The following is an 18,249-nucleotide window of genomic DNA, read 5'->3' as shown; positions in this document are numbered from 1 at the left end:
CAATGCCCGATTATTTAAACAAAACACATTATTTCCCTTCTTTCTCCAGAAAAACCAAGCCCACCACCAAAGCTGGGTGTGACTGATGTTACCAAGGAGAGTGTGTCCCTTGTCTGGGCTAAACCAGAACACGACGGAGGCAGCAGAGTTACTGGATACTTGGTGGAAGCTCTGGAGAATGGCCAGGAGAAGTGGGTTAAGTGTGGGCTGACCAAGTCCGTCCACTTCACAGTGTCTGGTCTGAGGGAGAATGCTGAGTACTTCTTCAGAGTCAGAGCAGAGAACCATGCTGGCTTCAGTGACATTAAGGAAATGCTCACCCCAGTAGTGGTCAAAGACCAGCTTGGTAAGTTGTCAATCAGGACGATCGATTCGACAATGTGACTGATAGACACTAAGAAACACGCTTGTGTTAAGCCACCATAACTCGTTATGTTCCTTAAATGTTACAGAATCCCCCGAGATCAACATGAAGGACTTCCCCCACAACACAGTGTATGTGAGAGCCGGCTCCAACCTCAAGTGTGAGATCCCACTGACGGGCCGGCCCATGCCCAAAGTCTCTCTGTCCAAGGATAACGTCCCGCTCAAGTCAACAATGAGGTTCAACTCTGAGGTCACCCCTGATGGCATCAAGATCACTCTGCGGGAGAGCATTGCTGGAGACTCCGGACGCTACGACATCACTGCCTCCAACTCCAGTGGAACCACCAAGTCCTTTTTGAATATAATGGTCCTGGACCGCCCCAGTGCTCCGGTTGGACCCGTGGAGCTCTTTGACGTCACAGAGGACAGCGTGAGCCTCAATTGGTTGCCACCCGTATATGAAGGTTGCAGCCCCATCACCAACTACATCGTCCAGAAGAGAGAGACCACCACTGCCAACTGGATGGATGTCTCTTCTGCTGTGGCCCGCTGCACCATGAAGATCATGAAGCTGACCACCGGCCTGGAGTACCAGTTCAGAATTAGGGCTGAGAACAGATATGGAATCAGCGAGCACATTGACTCGCCGGCCGTCACTGTCAGCCTGCCTTACAGTGAGTTATCTTCACTAATACTTTATCAAGTGATTCTTTTTTTTCAATGAACGTGGTTACTCCTTCTGTCGTTTTATCCCCAGCTCTTCCTGATGCTCCATCAACTCCAGAGGTCACTCGCGTAACCAGGGAGACCATCACGGTAGCCTGGAAGGAGCCCCAGTCGGACGGCGGAAGCCACGTGTTCGGCTACCACCTCCAGATGAAAGACCGCAACAGCCTCATTTGGCAGAAGGTCAACAAAATGGTGATCCGTGCAAATCACTACAAGGTCATCAACATCTATGCTGGACTTATTTACGAGTTCAAGGTGGCAGCAGAGAACGCGGCCGGAGTCGGTGCCTTCAGCAAGCTGTCTGATGCAGTGTTGGCTATTGATGCCTGTGGTGAGTGGAGAACCAACGCTTTTCTTAAGCAGTCAACGTCATCAGGTCTTATAACGAGTTCCCATCGTTCTTTCAGAGCCGCCCACCGACCTCCGTATAAGTGACATAACCAAGAACTCCATCAGCCTGGTCTGGCAGAGGCCGAACTACGACGGCGGCTCCCCAATCACCGGTTACGTTATTGAGAAGAGAGATAGCGGGAACGCCAGGTGGTTCAAGGCCAACCTCGGCAATGTCTCAGAAAGCCGCTTCACTGTGACCGGCCTGACCCAGGACGAGACGTACGAGTTCAGAGTCATGGCCAAGAACGCCGTGGGCTCGGTGAGCAACCCGTCCATGACAGCTGGACCGGCCACATGTGTGGACACCTACGGTAGGTCTCTTGTTTTTCACTGTTTTATTTCCCTTAACATTTGATCACCTAAAATGATTAATCACGTTCGATGCATATTTATCCATCAGAATTTGAACTCATCTGCATGTTTTTTTTCATCCTCCAGGTGCTCCGGAGATTGAAATACCTCAAGAGTACTTCAGCGAAGTCAAGCACATGGCCGAATCCAATGTGGAGCTCAAGTTTAATATCACAGCCAAACCTGCTCCCACCATCGAGTGGTTTAAGGACGGCAGAGAGCTTGAGAAAACCGCCCAGCTCTCTTTCAAACACACATTCGAGTCCACCAGTTTGTTCCTGAAGGAAACCACTCGCCACAACTCTGGAGTGTACGAGGTGAAGGTGAAGAACTCCATGGGGACGGCGAGCGGCACCGTCAGGCTGGTCATTCAAGGTATTCAGAGAGCACTGAAAGTGCATCAATGACTGTGATTCCATCCAATCTATCTATGATCCTAACATGTATGCATATGCCGCCCCCCAGACAAGCCAGGCCCCCCCGATGGAGAGATTCAGCTTAAGAAGGTGACAGCCGACAACATCACCATCATGTGGTCGCCTCCTGCTGACGAGGGCGGCGCCATGGTGACGCACTATATTGTGGAAAAGAGGGAGACCAGCAGGGTCATGTGGTCCATCATCTCAGAGAAATTGGTGGACTGCATTGTTAACGTGCCCAGGCTCATCCAGGGCAATGAGTACATCTTCAGGGTCCGTGGAGTCAACAAGTACGGCGTCGGGGAACCACTGGAGTCCCAACCTGTAGTCGCAAAGAACTCATTTGGTAAGCTGATGCTAATCCTGAAAAATGGACTACACTTCTATGTGTTATTTCATATTAGTGCTAACTATGAATGTCAATAACATTTGGGAGCTGTCTCACTTCATCCAACCTGATCCATCTTGCTGCTGTACAGTTGCTCCTAGTGAGCCGTCCAAGCCCAAAGTGACCATGATCACCAAATCCACCATGACGGTGATCTGGGAAAGGCCGGCGTTGGATGGAGGCAGCGACATCGACGGCTACTACCTGGAAAAGAGGGAGAAGAAGAGTCTGCAGTGGTTCAAGGTGTGTTTGCAGTCCTAATCTTTACAGATGTTGTACTTAAAAAAAGCATGTGCAGGCATCACAACATGTTTGTTTGTTGGCCAGGTGGTGAAGGGCACCATCAGAGACACCAGGCAGAAAGTCACCAACCTGTCAGAGAACAACGAGTACCAGTACAGAGTGTGTGCTGTCAACAAGGCTGGAGCAGGAAACTACTCTGAGGCTTCTGACCTCTACAAGGCCTACGACCCCATCGGTATACCTTCATCCAAGCCTCACCATTTCCTCTTATGAGTTGTAAAATGTTAATACAGAGCAGTTGACAACATTCTTCCCTTTGTCCTCTCCAGATCTGCCTGGTGAGCCATCCAAGCTGCGTGTGGTGGACTCCACAAAGACCTCCATCACCCTCGGCTGGGAGAAGCCCGTCTATGATGGCGGCAGTGAAGTCACACACTACGTTCTGGAGCAGCTGAACACAGAGGAAAAGGATTGGGTGACCGTCAACCCGCAGGTCAAGACCTGCGAGTACGTCGTGTCTCACCTCAAACCAGGAAGCTACTACTTCTTCAGAGTCTTTGCTGTCAACTGCAAGGGCAAAGGAGAAGACATCAAAATGTACCAGCCTGTGCAGGCCAAAGATATATTGGGTTCGTATTCAAACAATTCCCTGGATGCTGTTTACACAGAACACAATCCTTTTATATTTGTTTCACGACTGAGATGAAACCATATTTCCATATAATTAGAATGTTTAAATTGAACAGTTTCATGGCTTCTAACCATGACATTGATGCCTTATTTAGCAAACGTTATCTTCTGACGGCGTGAAATGATGTCATTATTAATCAAACGAATGTATACTTCCAACAGAGGAGGCTGATTTGGACTTGGACGTTCCCATGAAGACTCAGTACACCGCCAGGGCGGGCAGGGACGTGCTGGTGTTTATCCCCCTGAAGGGACGGCCCACCCCCAACGTTACATGGCGCCGCTGCGACCGCAACATCGCAGCCGACAACCGCTACACCATCACCAACACTGAACGGGCCACCACCCTGCTCATCCCCAAGGTCACGCGTGACGATCGCGGCAAGTACCTGCTGGAGATTGAGAACGGCGTGGGAGAACCCAAGATAATCTCCGTCTCCCTGAAGGTTCTGGACAGTCCGGCCACCTGCCAGAAACTGATGGTCAAGAACGTGACCAGAGGAAAGCTCACCCTGAGTTGGGAGGCTCCTCTCATTGAAGGCGGTTCGCCGGTCACTCATTACATCGTGGAGAAGAAGGCCTCCACAATGAAGGCCTACCAGGTGATAAATGCCGAATGGGCCAACACTTCTTACAAGGTGTCGGGCCTAGAGGAGGACATAGCTTACTTCTTCCGTGTGTCTGCTGAAAATGAGTACGGTGTGGGCGACACCTGCGAAACCAGCGAGCCTGTAAGAGCCACGGAGACACCAGGAGCCGTGAAGAACCTTGTGATGGCGGACTCCACAAAGTCCTCTGTTACCCTGCAGTGGACCAGACCCGACCACGATGGTGGCAGCTACATCACCGAATACGTCATCGAGAAGAGAAGCTCGGAAGAAGCCAACTGGTCCTTGGCAGCGACATGCAAGCGCTTGAACTGTGAAGTGACGGGACTCAAGGAGAACGCCGTCATGGACTTCAGAGTGTTTGCCAAGAACGAGAAGGGCAACAGTGACTTCTCCATGATCACTGACATCCCAGTGATTGACTTCATCATTCAACCCGAAGCCAGTCTAAGTGACTACCCCAACGGTGAGCTAGCTGTTCGTGTTGGCCAGAACATCCACATTGAGCTGCCCTTCAAGGGTAAACCACGACCTGCAATCAGCTGGCTAAAGGACAACTTGCCCCTGAAGGAAAGTGATAAGATCCGCTTCAGGACCACTGACAACAAGACCGCAGTCACAGTCAGAGGAGCCAAGAAGGAGAATGCCGGCCAGTACACCTTGGTTCTGGACAACAGAGTGATAAAGAATTACTTTGACATCAATGTGACCACTCTGGGGCCCCCCTCAGTGCCGGTTGGACCCATCCGCTTCGACGAGATTAAAGCTGAGAGTATCATAATTTCCTGGGACGAGCCGAAGGAGGACGGAGGTGGAGAGATCACCTGCTACAGCGTGGAGAAGCGTGAGATCTCTCAGTCCAACTGGAAAATGGTCTGCTCCAGTGTCGTCAGGGCCACCTTCAAGATTCCCAACCTGGTGAAGGGAACTCAGTACCAGTTCAGAGTCCGTGCAGAGAACAAATACGGTGTCAGCGAATCACTCACCTCCTCAGAAATCCTCGCCGAACACCAGTACAAACCCCCGGGTCCGGCAGCGAAGCCGGTAGCCTACAACGTCACCAGCGACGGGATGACCATCCGATGGGAGGCCCCAGGCTTCGACGGAGGCTCCCCCATTCTGGGCTACCATGTTGAAAAGAAGGACAGAAACAGCCTCCTGTGGCAGAAGGTGAACTCCTCCATCATCTCCAACAAGGAGTACCGGATCAACGGCCTGATCGAGGGCCTGGAGTACTCCTTCAGAGTGTACGCCGAGAACAAAGCCGGACTCAGCCCCGTCAGTGAGCAGAGCAAACACGCGCTCGCCATCTCCCCCGTTGGTGAGTGCACCCTGCAGAGGGCATCTTTAGTACAGAGGGGGGGAGGGGAGGGAACCCCAACTCACGAAAGTGAACCCAACACGAGGACTTGATATGTGGTGTGTTTGAACCACGCCCCACAGAGGGAGAGAGGGAGAGAGGAGGGGGGGGGGGATCAGACACGTCCTGTTAAATGTGAAAATATTCCCAACTTCTATTTGAATATTTTGAGTAAATTGACTTGAAACACTTCTTTATAGAGTTGAAATACTTTAATGGTTCCCTACTGGCTTAATACTGTATGTGTGTTTATCCAGTACAGAAATGTGTCCAGTCTGTGTTCAAGCTGATTTGCTTCTGTATCACTCGAGGATTCTGCACCATGGATGAATTGCATCTTTCTCTGCTTAACTAGATCCACCTGGAAACCCCCTCTGCATTGACGTAACCAGAGACTCGGTCACCCTGCAGTGGGAGATCCCCAAGAAGGATGGTGGCAGCAGAATCGTTGCCTACAGTGTGGAGCGGCGCCAAGGTAGAGGCAAATGGCTGCGATGCAACTTCACCGATATCTGCGAGACCCAGTACACCGTGACCGGTCTGTCCGCCGGAGACCGCTTTGAGTTCAGAATCATCGCCAGGAATGCCGTGGGCACAGTGAGCCCACCTTCCAACTCCTCTGGATACATCATGACCAAAGATGAGAGCAGTAAGCATCTACAAATGAAAACCACATTCCCGCAAAATGATCACAAGTGGTAGATTTCTGACATCATTTGTTCTCCAGTTACCCCTGAGATCGAGTGGGCTCCAGACCAGGTGACCACCCTGAAGGCTGGTGAGAACATCAAGCTCAACTGCAGCATCACTGGGCGTCCCGTCCCCCAGGTCCTCTGGTATAAGGATGGCAAAGAGATCGACAAGAGGACCATGTATGACATTGAGATTACCAGCGGCATCGGCGCCAGCAGTCTTTTCATCCGTGATGCCGACAGGAACCACCGTGGCATCTACAGCGTGGAGGCCAAGAACAGCTCCGGCAGCAGGAAAGCTGACGCCAACGTCCGAGTACAAGGTTGGTGAACGCCGCTGAGGTATCTGCCGCTGTCACACTGACCCTTTCATGACCAAACTCCTCTAACTTCTGTTTGCCTTCAGACACCCCCGGGCCTGTTGAGGGTCCCATCCGTTTCACCGGTGTCACGGCTGAGAAGTGCACCGTGTGGTGGAACCCACCAGAGAACGACGGCTGCGCCGCCATCACCCACTACGTGGTGGAGAAGAGGGAGACCTCCAGGATCTCCTGGGCCTTGGCCTCATCCAAATGCGAAGCCTGTTCTTTCAATGCTGCCAACCTCATCAAGGGCAACGAATACCAGTTCAGAATCTCTGCCGTCAACAAGTTTGGTGTCGGCAAACCACTGGACTCTGATGCCATCATCGCACAGATGCAGTACAGTGAGTAACGCCGCGTGTGGACATTTCCTTACATAGTGACCAAATCTTACAAACTTCCTTTTCATTCTTTAATTCGACGCATCTTGTGTTCCTGTCCTCAGCTGTGCCCGATGCCCCGGGTACCCCAGATTCAACTCACGTGACTGGAAACAGCATCACCGTGTGCTGGACCAGGCCCAGGTCGGATGGAGGTAATGAAATCAAGCATTACATCCTGGAGAGGAGAGAGAAGAAGAGCCTGCGCTGGGTGAAGGTCTCCTCCAAGAGGCCCATCACTGAGCTGAGACACCGTGTCATCAACCTCACCGAGGGCAACGAGTACGAGTTCCGCATCATGGCTGAAAACGGTGCTGGAATCGGACCGGCCAGCAGTACTTCCAGACTCTTCAAATGCAAGGAGCCGACCAGTGCTCCCAGTGCCCCCACATTAATAAAGGTAGGAGTGTGAATCTAAGAGAAGAACCATCCACACATTGACACAATATTGTGAGATCTATCTCTTAATTTCTTACTATTACTACAGCAGGAACTACAAAATAACTTTGATGTTGAAAATGTAGAAGAAGACAAATTAGTAATTCTCTTCAAACTCTACTCTTTTCTTGTCGATCAGGTCACAGACTCCACCAAGTCCTCCGTCACCCTGGAATGGACCAAGCCAGTCTTCGATGGAGGCCTGGAAATCATTGGCTACAATATCGACATGTGCAAGGCCAGCCTGGAGGAGTGGCACAGAGTCAACAACCAGCTGTGCATCGACACCACTTACACTTCCAAGGGACTGGTTACCGGAGAGTTCTATAAGTTCAGGGTCAGCGCTGTGAATGGATCTGGGGAGGGCGAAGCCTCGGTGATGGCCAGCTCTGTTCAGGCTCTGGACAGACTCACGTCTCCTGAAATCCAACTGGACGCCAACTTCAAGCAGACTCACATCGTGAAGAACGGCGGCACTGTCACCCTTCAAGTCGCCTTCCGCGGCAAACCAGCTCCTCTCGCCACTTGGTCCAAGATCGATGGTGAGCTGCCCGTCATGGGCGATATCAGCACCACAGACTCCTCCTCCACGCTGACCATCGAGGGCTGCACGCGGTACGAAGCGGGCAAATACGTCCTGTCCCTGGAGAACAACAGCGGGCGCAAGGCCATCACGTTCACCGTCAAAGTGCTGGACACGCCCGGACCTCCGGGAGCCATCACATTCAAGGACGTGATCCGCGGAGCTTTGACCATTATGTGGGACGCCCCCACCAACGACGGCGGAGCCCGAATCCACCACTACATCGTTGACAAGCGCGAGGCCAGCCGCCTCGCCTGGCAGGAAGTCAGCAACAAGTCCTCCCGACAGATGATCCGGGTAACCGGTCTGGACATCGGCGTGCCGTACCTCTTCAGGGTGACGGCTGTCAACCAGTATGGCCAGGGAGAAGCTCACGAGATGACGGAGCCCATCATTGCCACGGAGGAACCCGCCCCGCCCAAGAGACTGGATGTTGTCGACACCACCAACTCCACAGCCTCCCTGGTGTGGCTGAAGCCCGAGCATGACGGAGGCAGCCGCATCAGAGGCTACATCGTCGAATTCAGAGCTAAAGGCTCCGACCTCTGGGTCGTTGGTGGAGAGACCAAATCCCAGAAGATGCTGTTGGAGGGTCTGGTTTACAACACAGAGTATGACTTCAGAGTCAAGGCCAAGAACGACGCTGGAGTCAGTGAGCCTCAGGGCACCTTCAGTTCTGTGGTCATTAAAGAGCCTTGCATTGAACCAACCGCTGACCTCAGCAGCATCACCAACCAGCTGGTCACCTGCAAGACCTCCAGCACCTTCACCATCGACATCCCCATCAGCGGCAGGCCGGCGCCAAAGGTCACCTGGAGGCTGGAGGAGATGAAGCTGAAGGAGACCGACAGGGTGCTCATCAGCACCACAAAGGAGAGGACCACTCTGGTGGTGAAAGACAGCAAGAGAAGCGACAGCGGAAAGTACTACCTGAGCCTGGAGAACGCTGCCGGCGTCAAGACGTTCACAGTGACCGTGTCTGTTGTCGGCCGACCAACTCCACCCACCGGCCCCGTGGACATTTCTGGAGTCTCCTCGGAGTCCTGCACCCTGGCCTGGTCCGAGCCAGCCGACGACGGCGGCAGTGACATCACCAACTACATCGTGGAGAAACGAGAGTCCGGCTCTGCCTCTTGGCAGGTAGTCAACTCCAGTGTGAAGAGAACCACCATCAAAGTGACTCACCTCACCAAGTACATGGAGTACACCTTCAGGGTCTGCGCCGAGAACAAGTACGGAGTCAGCAAGTCCACCGAGTCTGCTTCCGTTGTGATCGAGCATCCATACAGTGAGTCCTGTTTTAATACTGGGAAGACCCTTACACTTTCACCATTTCAAATGTCCCCCACTGCCATTCACTTCCACTTCTGCTCCACAGTTGCTCCAAGTCCTCCAAGTCGTCCAGATGTGACATTCGTGTCCGCCAGCGCCATCGGCATCAAATGGGAGGTGCCGTATGACGACGGCGGCAGCAAGGTGACGGGCTACTGGATTGAGAAGAAGGAGAGAAACACCATCCTGTGGGTGAGGGAGAACAAGCTGCCCTGCCTGGAGTGCCACTACAAGGTGTCCAGCCTGATCGAGGGCCTGGAGTACCAGTTCAGGGTGTACGCCATGAACATCTCCGGATACAGCAAGGCCAGCGGGGCTTCCAGACCTGTGGTGGCTCTCAATCCTGTTGGTGAGGGAAACATTGATTGTCTTGAATACGTGACGTAACGGTTCTTTTGATAACTACTAGAACGTTTTGGGTTGAGGGAGGCCGGTTCTGGTAATCCGTTAATCCAGTGATGAAGCCTGAGCTACACCTTTAAACTCCACTCTCCCCTGCTCAGATCCTCCTGGTAAACCCGAGGTGACGGACATCACCCGGTCCTCCGTGTCCTTGTGCTGGACCGTGCCGCAGAACGACGGCGGCAGCAGGATCGTGGGCTACGTGGTGGAGAGGAAAGTCCACTGCACGGACGAGTGGGACGACAACCGCTGGCTCAAGTGCAACTACACCACCATCAGCGAGAACTACTTCACCGTCACCAACCTGGGAGACGGGGAGACCTTCGACTACCGCGTCATCGCCAAGAACGCCACCGGCGTGCACAGCGCCCCCTCAGAGGTCACCGGGCCGGTCACCTGCAAGGACGAATACTGTGAGTCGTCACGTCATCTCGGCTTTCATCATATGACACGTCACTTGTAGCTCCTCCCCTCAACACGAATCCCAGAATCCAACAGTCCAACAGTCTTTGAACATTTAACAAAAAGTAACCACAGGAAGCGGATGATTGGTCATGTGACATCTCTCTGAACATTTTTCTTTTTATGATAGATGTCATTTTAACTGGCTTGTTCTGCACATATCTGATGTTCTCTTCTCTACTGCAGCTCCCCCTAAAGCCGAGCTGGACGGTAAGCTGCTAGGTGAGACCATCACGGTCATTGCCGGCTCTGACCTGGTCCTGGACGGCGCCGTGGGGGGCAAACCGGAGCCCACGGTTTACTGGGCAAAGGGCGACAAGATTTTGGAGCTGGGTGAGAAATACTCGCTGACCTACACCGCCAGCAGAGCCATGGCCGTCATCAAGAGCTGCGACAGGTACGACACGGGCCGATACGTCCTGACCGCCAAGAACGCCGGCGGAACCAAGACCGTGGCCGTCAGTGTTAAAGTTCTGGGTGAGTACCGGAGGAAATACGTCTGCTCACAGCGTGATCTCTGAGGCCTTAGCCCAGTTCACAATGAACCGGCTTCCTCTTTCAGACACTCCCGGGGCTCCGGCGGATAAGATCTCCATCAGCAGAGTGACGGAGGAGAAGTGCACGGTGTCCTGGAAGATTCCTCTGGAGGACGGCGGAGACACCGTCAGCCATTACATCGTGGAGCGCCGCGAGACCAGCCGCCTCAACTGGGCCATCATGGAGACGGAGTGCAAGGCGCTGTCCTGCGTCAGCTCCCGGCTGATCAAGGGCAACGAGTACGTCTTCAGGGTCAGAGGAGTCAACAAGTTCGGGCCCGGAGTTCCTATCGAGTCTGAGCCCATCATCGCCAGGAACGCCTACAGTAAGCTAACAGACCACAACCTCCAGTTTAATCATCTGGTGAATGAATTCCTTCATTGTAATGATGAGTGAGTGACTCTGACCTTGTTCTCGCTCGTCTTCCTCAGCCTTCACCTCCCAACCGGGCGCTCCTGAGGCCACTGCGGTGGGCAAGGAGCACGTCGTCATCGAGTGGCTGAAGCCCGAGAGCGACGGTGGCAGCGAGATCAAAACCTACCTGGTGGACAAGCGGGAGACGAGCAGCACCAGGTGGACTCGGGTGAACAAGAACTTCACCATCTACGACACCCGTCTGAAGATCACGGGCCTGCTGGAGGGAAGCGAGTACCAGTTCAGGGTTACAGCCGTCAACGCTGCCGGAGACAGCCAGCCGAGCGACGCCTCGGCGTACATCCTCTGCAAAGAACCCACATGTGAGCTTTCATCGCCTTTCATCACAGTGTGATGTTCCCCTTTGAAGGGCCAGATATAACACGTATTAAACCGCTTCTCCCCGCAGATACCCCAGCTCCTCCATCGATGCCTCGCATTACCGACACCACCAAACACAGCATCAGCATGACTTGGACCCGGCCCATGTACGACGGAGGCTCCGACGTCAGCGGCTACGTGGTGGAGATCCTGGAGGAGGGAACCGAACAGTGGTACCGCGCCACGATCAAGGCCCTCAAGACCAACAACTACGTGGCCGCCGGCCTGGCCTCCAACAAGAAGTACAGGTTCAGAGTAGCAGCCATCAACAGCAAAGGCACCGGGGAGTTCAGCGAAGCGAGCGCCGAGGTGGAGCCGCTGGAGAAGATCGGTGAGTTGGTGCGGATTCCTACGTCAGGAAATCCATACGCCACGAACGATTTAACACTTTGATCAATAATAATAATTTTATAGTGTGGTTAAACAGTTCCTTTTATTCAAGTTATCACTGATACTGATTATTTTAGTCCCATTGAAAAGATGAGGAAGTGGTGGGACGAGTATTGAAACATTAAAAATACAATTTGTCAAAATGACACTTTCTCAGTGTCACATTTCAGCTTCTTATGCAGCAACTCATCTTACTGTTATCCTCCCGCTCAGAAATGCCCGACCTGGAGCTGGCCGAGGACCTGAAGAAGACGGTGTGTCTGCGCGCCGGAGGAACCATGCGCCTGCTCGTGTTCGTCAGCGGCCGTCCGGCCCCCGTGGTGAGCTGGAGGAAGACGGGCGTGGAGCTGCAGAGCCGCGGCTACATCGAGAACACCGACAGCTTCACCGCACTGACGATGGAGAACATCAACCGCTACGACTCCGGGAAATATGTTGTGGAGGCGGAGAACCCGTCCGGCAAGAAGTCAGCCACCATCTTGGTCAAAGTCTACGGTGAGTCATCGCAAATCTCCTCACTTACCAAATTACCGTAGAAGACGTTTGCAAGTTTACAGCTTCGGTTGTGCTTTTCTTTTCTTCCTGCAGACACGCCTGGTCCTCCAGGTTGTGTGAACGTCAAGGACTACACCAAGGAGTCGGTCGTGATCACCTGGGACGTCCCGAGCATCGACGGCGGCGCACACGTCAGCAACTACATTATCGAGAAGCGTGACGCCAACATGAAGTCCTACAAGACCGTCACCACCGAATGCAGGAAGACGCTGTTCAGGATCAGCGGCCTGGAGCAGGGCGTGCACTACTTCTTCAGAGTGCTGGCCGAGAACATCTACGGCATCGGCGAGCCCTGCGAGACGTCCGAGGCTGTGCTGCTGTGCGAGGTTCCGTCGGCGCCTCAGGACCTGCAGGTCCTTCACGTCACCAAGTCCTCCGTCACGCTGCAGTGGCTGAAGCCGCTGCATGACGGCGCCAGCAGGCTCACAGGCTTTGTCCTGGAGGCCTGCAAGGTGGGGACGGACAGGTGGAGCGTTGTGGCAACCGTCAAGGCCTCAGTGTCCCAGCACACCATCCAGGCCCTAACCGAGAAAGAGCAGTACCTCTTCAGGGTCCGAGCCACCAACAGCAGAGGAGCCAGCGAGCCCATGGACACCGTCACTCCTGTGGTCATCCAGGACATCAAGGGTAAGGAGACATGGCGACACATCCACAGATGATCACACACTCATCACAATTCATTGAAAACCTGTATTCTCCTGTCTATTCCAGTGGTGCCGAAGATCGACTTGTCCAGCATCCCTCAGAAGATCGTCCAAGTGCACCGCGGCAAACCCGTGGACCTCAGGATCCCCTTCAAAGCCGAACCGCAGCCAGTCTGCTCCTGGTTCTTCGGCGGCGTCAAACTGAAGGACAGCCTGGACCGCATCAAGATCGACAGCAACGGGAAATTCACCCACCTCGTCATCCGCGAGACCACCATCAACGATACAGGAAACTACTCGCTGGAGGTGAAGAACGCCGTTGGCACGGCGACTGAGGTCATCAAGGTCATCATCCTCGGTAAGGAGAAACTACAACCTCGAAGATGTGTCTGTTAAGGAAAAATATTTGAGAAGGCTGTAACTTCTCTCTTCCCTTCTTCGTCCGTCCAGACAAACCCGGCGTCCCGGTCGGGCCAGTGAGGATCGAGGAGAACGACGGCGTGTCGGTGACGATCAGCTGGGACCCTCCGGAGAAGGACGGAGGTGCCAACGTCAGCGGCTACGTGGTGGAGCAGCGCGACGCCCACCGACCAGGCTGGATCACCGTCTCCGAGTCGGTGACCCGGCCCTGCTTCAAGTTCACCCGCCTCAACGAGGGAACCGAGTACGTGTTCCGCGCCGCCGCCATGAATCGCTTCGGCGTCGGCAGCTTCCTGCAGTCTGAGGTGGTGGAGTGCAAGAGCGCTAAGAGTGAGTCCAGAGCCCTTCTCTTTTCTGTCCTCTATGTATTCATTGATCTGTGCGCTTCCGGCACTTCTTCTCACCACTCGATGACGCATTAATGCGTTCCTGAACGTCCTCGGGTAGAGAGTTCATCTCATTCGTTTGTGCCCGTCTGTTTGTCCTGTGTAGCCATCCCTGGGGCTCCGAGCAGGCCGGTGGTGCTTGATGTGACCCACGAGGGCATGACCCTGACATGGACACCGCCCGAAGACAATGGGGGCTCCACCATCGCTGGCTACATCATCGAACGTAAGGAGGCGCGCTCTGACAGGTGGATGAAAGTCAGCAAGAACCCCGTCACCATGACCAGGTACCGCTCGTCTGGCCTGATAGAAGGCCTGGAGTACGAACACCGGATCACCGCCATCAATTCCAGAGGAGCTGGCAAGCCCAGCGAGAGCTCTGACATCACCGTGGCCATGGATCCCATCGGTACGTGCTCTTCTTGATCTTCTTTGCTTCCTTCCTGAGAGTCTAAACACCTATTGGAGTATATTTATTTGAATCTTCCAACAGAGCCTCCAGGTCCTCCACTTCAGCCCAGCGTGACTGACACCACCAGAACCTCTGTCTCTCTGGCCTGGCTGCCACCCGAAGAAGAGGGTGGTGCTGTCATTACTGGTTACTTCATCGAGATGCAGAAGGTGGACCAGGTGGAATGGACACTGTGCAACACCACGCCCACCAAGATGTGCGAGTACACGCTCACCCACATGCCTCAAGGCGCCGAGTACAAGTTCAGGGTCGTCGCCTGCAACGCTGGCGGCACTGGAGAGCCCGCTGATGTTCCTGGAGTAGTTAAAGTCCAGGAGATGCTCGGTAAAAATCCATCAATGACACTTTTGTTTTTCAGTCAATATAAGTCACATTTTTACTTTGTTTACAATGATTTAAATGCACATTTTGTCTTTTAATGTTGTAATGTAATCTGTGTCTTCCTCAGGTCTTCCCTACTACGAGCTGGATCACAGGTACGAGGAGGGCTACGTGGTGCGGCAGGGCGGAGTTGTCCACCTGTCCGTGCCCATCAAGGGAAAACCCATCCCTACATGCAAGTGGACCAAGGACGGTCGGGACATCTCGCACCGGGCTATGATCGCCACCCACGATGACATCACAGAACTGGTCATCAAAGAGGCGCACAAAGACGACACCGGTACCTACGACCTGCTGCTGGAGAACAAATGCGGCAGGAAGGCCGTGTACATCAAGGTGAGCGGCTCGATCCCGCTGATACTTCGGTACCAGTAGTCAAATGGAAACTTGACTTCCTTCTACCCCCCCAGGTGAAGGTGATCGGTCGCCCTGACATCCCGGAAGGCCCTCTGGAGTTTGATGAGATTCAGGCCAGATCGGTCCGGGTCAGCTGGAGGCCACCGTCAGACGATGGCGGCTCTGACATTCTGGGATACATCGTGGAAAGGCGGGAAGTACCAAAGGCCGCCTGGTGTACAGTGGACTCCCGGGTCACTGAGACCTCCCTGATGGTGAAGGGTCTAAAGGAGAACGTGCAGTACCACTTCAAGATCTCTGCCGAGAACCAGTTCGGCATCAGCAGATCTCTCAAGTCTGATGAGGCCGTTACGCCGAAAACACCACTCTGTGAGTTTTGCGCGGCGAAGTTTCTGAATGTCAAACTTTGCGGCGTACATGTTGGCCACAATATTATGTCTGCCATCCGGATGTCAATAGGTGTGAATATTACAACCTGCTTTCCCACCAGGCCCGCCGGAGCCTCCCAGCAACCCGCCGGAGATCATGGATGTGACCAAGACCATGGTGTCCCTATCCTGGGCCCGGCCCCGGGACGACGGAGGCTCCCGAGTCACCGGATACTTCGTGGAAAGGAGGGAGGTGTCGACAGAGAAGTGGGTCCGACACAACAAGACCCACATCACCACGACCATGTACAACGTCACGGGTCTGATCCCCGATGCAGAGTACGTGTTCAGAGTGCTGGCTCAGAACGACGTGGGGCAAAGCGAGCCTGGTCCCGCCTCAGAGTCTGTGGTCTGCAAGGATCCGTTCGGTGAGTCACTTGGTGCCGATGGTTGTGCAGATAAAACAAAAAGTTGTTAAAGTGGTGAAAGCATTGAAAACCTCCCTCCTCATAGACAAACCCAGCCAACCAGGAGAGATCGACATCATCTCCATCACCAAAGACTGCATCACCATCCATTGGCTCAGGCCAGAGGAGGACGGCGGGAAGGAGATTCTGGGCTACTGGATTGAGTTTAGGCAGGCGGGAGAAAGTGCCTGGAAGAAATGCAACAAGGAGCGCTCCAAAGACCGCCAGTTCACCATGGGCGGCCTGATGGAGGCCACCGAGTACGAGTTCAGGATCATCGCGGAGAACGAGACTGGACTCAGCCGACCTCGCCGCACGTCCATGGGCATCAAGACCAAACTTAGCGGTGAGCAGTTGTGATGAATCCTTAAGGCGCGTTCATGTTAGGTGAACAGCTCACAGCCGACAAAGGAAAGCAAGGATCTCGATCAAATTCTAACCTTCATCTCTCTTCAGTTGGTGAGGCTCCAGCTCTGAAGGACGAGATCGCGGACGTAACCACCAAGCTCGGCGAGTCCGGCACCCTCACCTGCGGCATCATCGGCAGACCTCTACCTGAGATCAGGTGGTACCGCTACGGCAAGGAGCTGATCCAGAGCCGCAAGTACAAGATGAGCTCGGACGGCCGTAACCACTCCCTCAGCGTCCTGACAGACGAGCAGGAGGACGAGGGCAGTTACACCTGCAGGGCCGTCAACGAGGCCGGAGAGGTGGAGACCAGTGGGCGGCTGCGACTGCAGGCGGCGCCCCAGTTCCACCCCGGCTTCCCTCTGAAGGAGAAGTATTTCGCGGGGGCCGGGACCAGCCTCCGCCTCCACGTCGTCTACATCGGACGTCCCATCCCCCAGATCATGTGGTTCTACGGCAAGAAGCCTCTGAACGCGTCCGAGAATGTTGTCATTGAAAACACGGAGAGCTACACACACCTGGTGGTGAGGAATGTCCAGAGGAAGACCAACGCCGGCCGCTACAAGGTGCAGCTCAGCAACACGTACGGCACCGTGGACACTTCGCTGCGCGTTGAAATCCAAGGTGACACCAAACTTCTGAGAACAGGAAAAAGTGCAAAAGTTTAAATATGAAAGAATACAGTGACTTCTTTCTATGTCAAATATACAAATTACAAATGACTATTGCTAATGTGCGTATATGAATAACATCCAACTTCTTTTCCTCCAGATAAACCGTGCATCCCTGAGGGCCCCATCGTTGTCGACGCCCTGCTGAAGAGCTCCATGGTCATCAGCTGGAAGGCTCCAAAGGACGACGGAGGCTCCATGATCACCAACTACATTGTGGAGAAACGTGAGGCCAAAGAAGGCGAACAGTGGCAACTGGTGTCCTCCTCTGTTTCTGGCACCACCTGCCGCGTCCCCAACCTGATAGAGAGCGCCGGCTACTACTTCAGGGTCTCTGCCAAGAACCAATACGGAGTCAGTGAGTCCCTGGAGATCCCCTCGGTGGTCATCGTTAAGAGTCCGTTCGGTGAGTCCAAACATACTTTGTTTGCCATTTTTGGCTTCTGTGGCATCATTTCTGAGCACAACAGTGACGTTACCTGCTTATTTCCCAGAAAAACCTGGCATTCCACAACAGCCCTTCATTATCAGCTCCACCAAGGACTCCTGTGTGGTCTGCTGGAAGCCCCCAAGCAGCGACGGAGGAGCTAAAATCTCCAGCTACTACCTGGAAAAACGTGAGAAGAAGCAGAACAAGTGGATTTCGGTGACCAGCAAGAAGATGGTTGAGACCAATTACGAGGTCACAGGGTTGATCGAAGGCTTTGAGTACGAGTTCCGCGTCAAGTGTGAGAACCTGGGCGGCGAAAGCGACTGGAGCGAGATCTCAGCGCCAATCACCCCCAAATCCGAGCAGTCTCCTCGTGCTCCTGTGTTCAGGGAGGAAATCAGGGACATGACCGTCAAATACCAAGCCAATGCCACCTTTGTCACCAAGGTACTTTATTTAAGCTATGTTCAGCTTTGCTTTGAAGCAGTCAAATGAGTTATCTCTTTAGTCATTAACGCGGTTATTTTCCCCTTGACCAGGTGGTGGGATATCCCAAACCTTTGGTGAAATGGTACCGCAGCGGAAAAGAGGTTGAGGCCGATGGAACCAAGATTAAAGCCCAGGAGTTCAAGGGAGGCTACTACCAGCTGGTCATCACTGCTGCTGAGGAGACGGATGCCACCGTTTACCAAGTCCGGGCAACCAACTCCTCAGGATCCATCTCGACAACTGCCAACCTGGAGGTGGAAGGTGAGAAAATCGAGGCTCGC

At 53.8% G+C, this 18,249-nt stretch overlaps 1 protein-coding gene across 6 annotated transcripts in view; it reads left to right on the top strand.

The window, feature by feature from the left end:
* ttn.2 (titin, tandem duplicate 2) overlaps nt 1-18,249 on the top strand; it is a 160,705-nt gene that overhangs the window by 134,485 nt on the left and 7,971 nt on the right. For all 6 annotated transcript variants that reach the window (XM_062565050.1, XM_062565049.1, XM_062565052.1 and 3 more), the window contains 35 exons: nt 50-346; nt 453-1,040; nt 1,124-1,426; nt 1,503-1,799; nt 1,927-2,214; nt 2,305-2,604; nt 2,738-2,889; nt 2,974-3,124; nt 3,219-3,518; nt 3,742-5,508; nt 5,903-6,196; nt 6,275-6,562; nt 6,646-6,945; nt 7,047-7,381; nt 7,559-9,290; nt 9,381-9,683; nt 9,838-10,149; nt 10,385-10,675; nt 10,761-11,060; nt 11,167-11,472; nt 11,559-11,861; nt 12,134-12,415; nt 12,509-13,102; nt 13,187-13,477; nt 13,570-13,869; nt 14,032-14,334; nt 14,419-14,721; nt 14,846-15,114; nt 15,189-15,504; nt 15,626-15,931; nt 16,017-16,316; nt 16,427-17,002; nt 17,150-17,455; nt 17,544-17,926; nt 18,019-18,229. In XM_062565050.1, the coding sequence (XP_062421034.1) occupies nt 50-346; nt 453-1,040; nt 1,124-1,426; nt 1,503-1,799; nt 1,927-2,214; nt 2,305-2,604; nt 2,738-2,889; nt 2,974-3,124; nt 3,219-3,518; nt 3,742-5,508; nt 5,903-6,196; nt 6,275-6,562; nt 6,646-6,945; nt 7,047-7,381; nt 7,559-9,290; nt 9,381-9,683; nt 9,838-10,149; nt 10,385-10,675; nt 10,761-11,060; nt 11,167-11,472; nt 11,559-11,861; nt 12,134-12,415; nt 12,509-13,102; nt 13,187-13,477; nt 13,570-13,869; nt 14,032-14,334; nt 14,419-14,721; nt 14,846-15,114; nt 15,189-15,504; nt 15,626-15,931; nt 16,017-16,316; nt 16,427-17,002; nt 17,150-17,455; nt 17,544-17,926; nt 18,019-18,229 (13,947 nt within the window). The remainder of the gene's footprint in view (nt 1-49; nt 347-452; nt 1,041-1,123; nt 1,427-1,502; nt 1,800-1,926; nt 2,215-2,304; nt 2,605-2,737; nt 2,890-2,973; nt 3,125-3,218; nt 3,519-3,741; nt 5,509-5,902; nt 6,197-6,274; nt 6,563-6,645; nt 6,946-7,046; nt 7,382-7,558; nt 9,291-9,380; nt 9,684-9,837; nt 10,150-10,384; nt 10,676-10,760; nt 11,061-11,166; nt 11,473-11,558; nt 11,862-12,133; nt 12,416-12,508; nt 13,103-13,186; nt 13,478-13,569; nt 13,870-14,031; nt 14,335-14,418; nt 14,722-14,845; nt 15,115-15,188; nt 15,505-15,625; nt 15,932-16,016; nt 16,317-16,426; nt 17,003-17,149; nt 17,456-17,543; nt 17,927-18,018; nt 18,230-18,249) is intronic.

The sequence above is a fragment of the Pungitius pungitius genome, chromosome 10, assembly GCF_949316345.1.
Source record: "Pungitius pungitius chromosome 10, fPunPun2.1, whole genome shotgun sequence".
Taxonomy (NCBI): domain Eukaryota; kingdom Metazoa; phylum Chordata; class Actinopteri; order Perciformes; family Gasterosteidae; genus Pungitius; species Pungitius pungitius.
The sequence above is the reverse complement of the archived record's forward strand: the minus strand, read 5'-3'. Positions and strand labels throughout refer to the sequence as shown.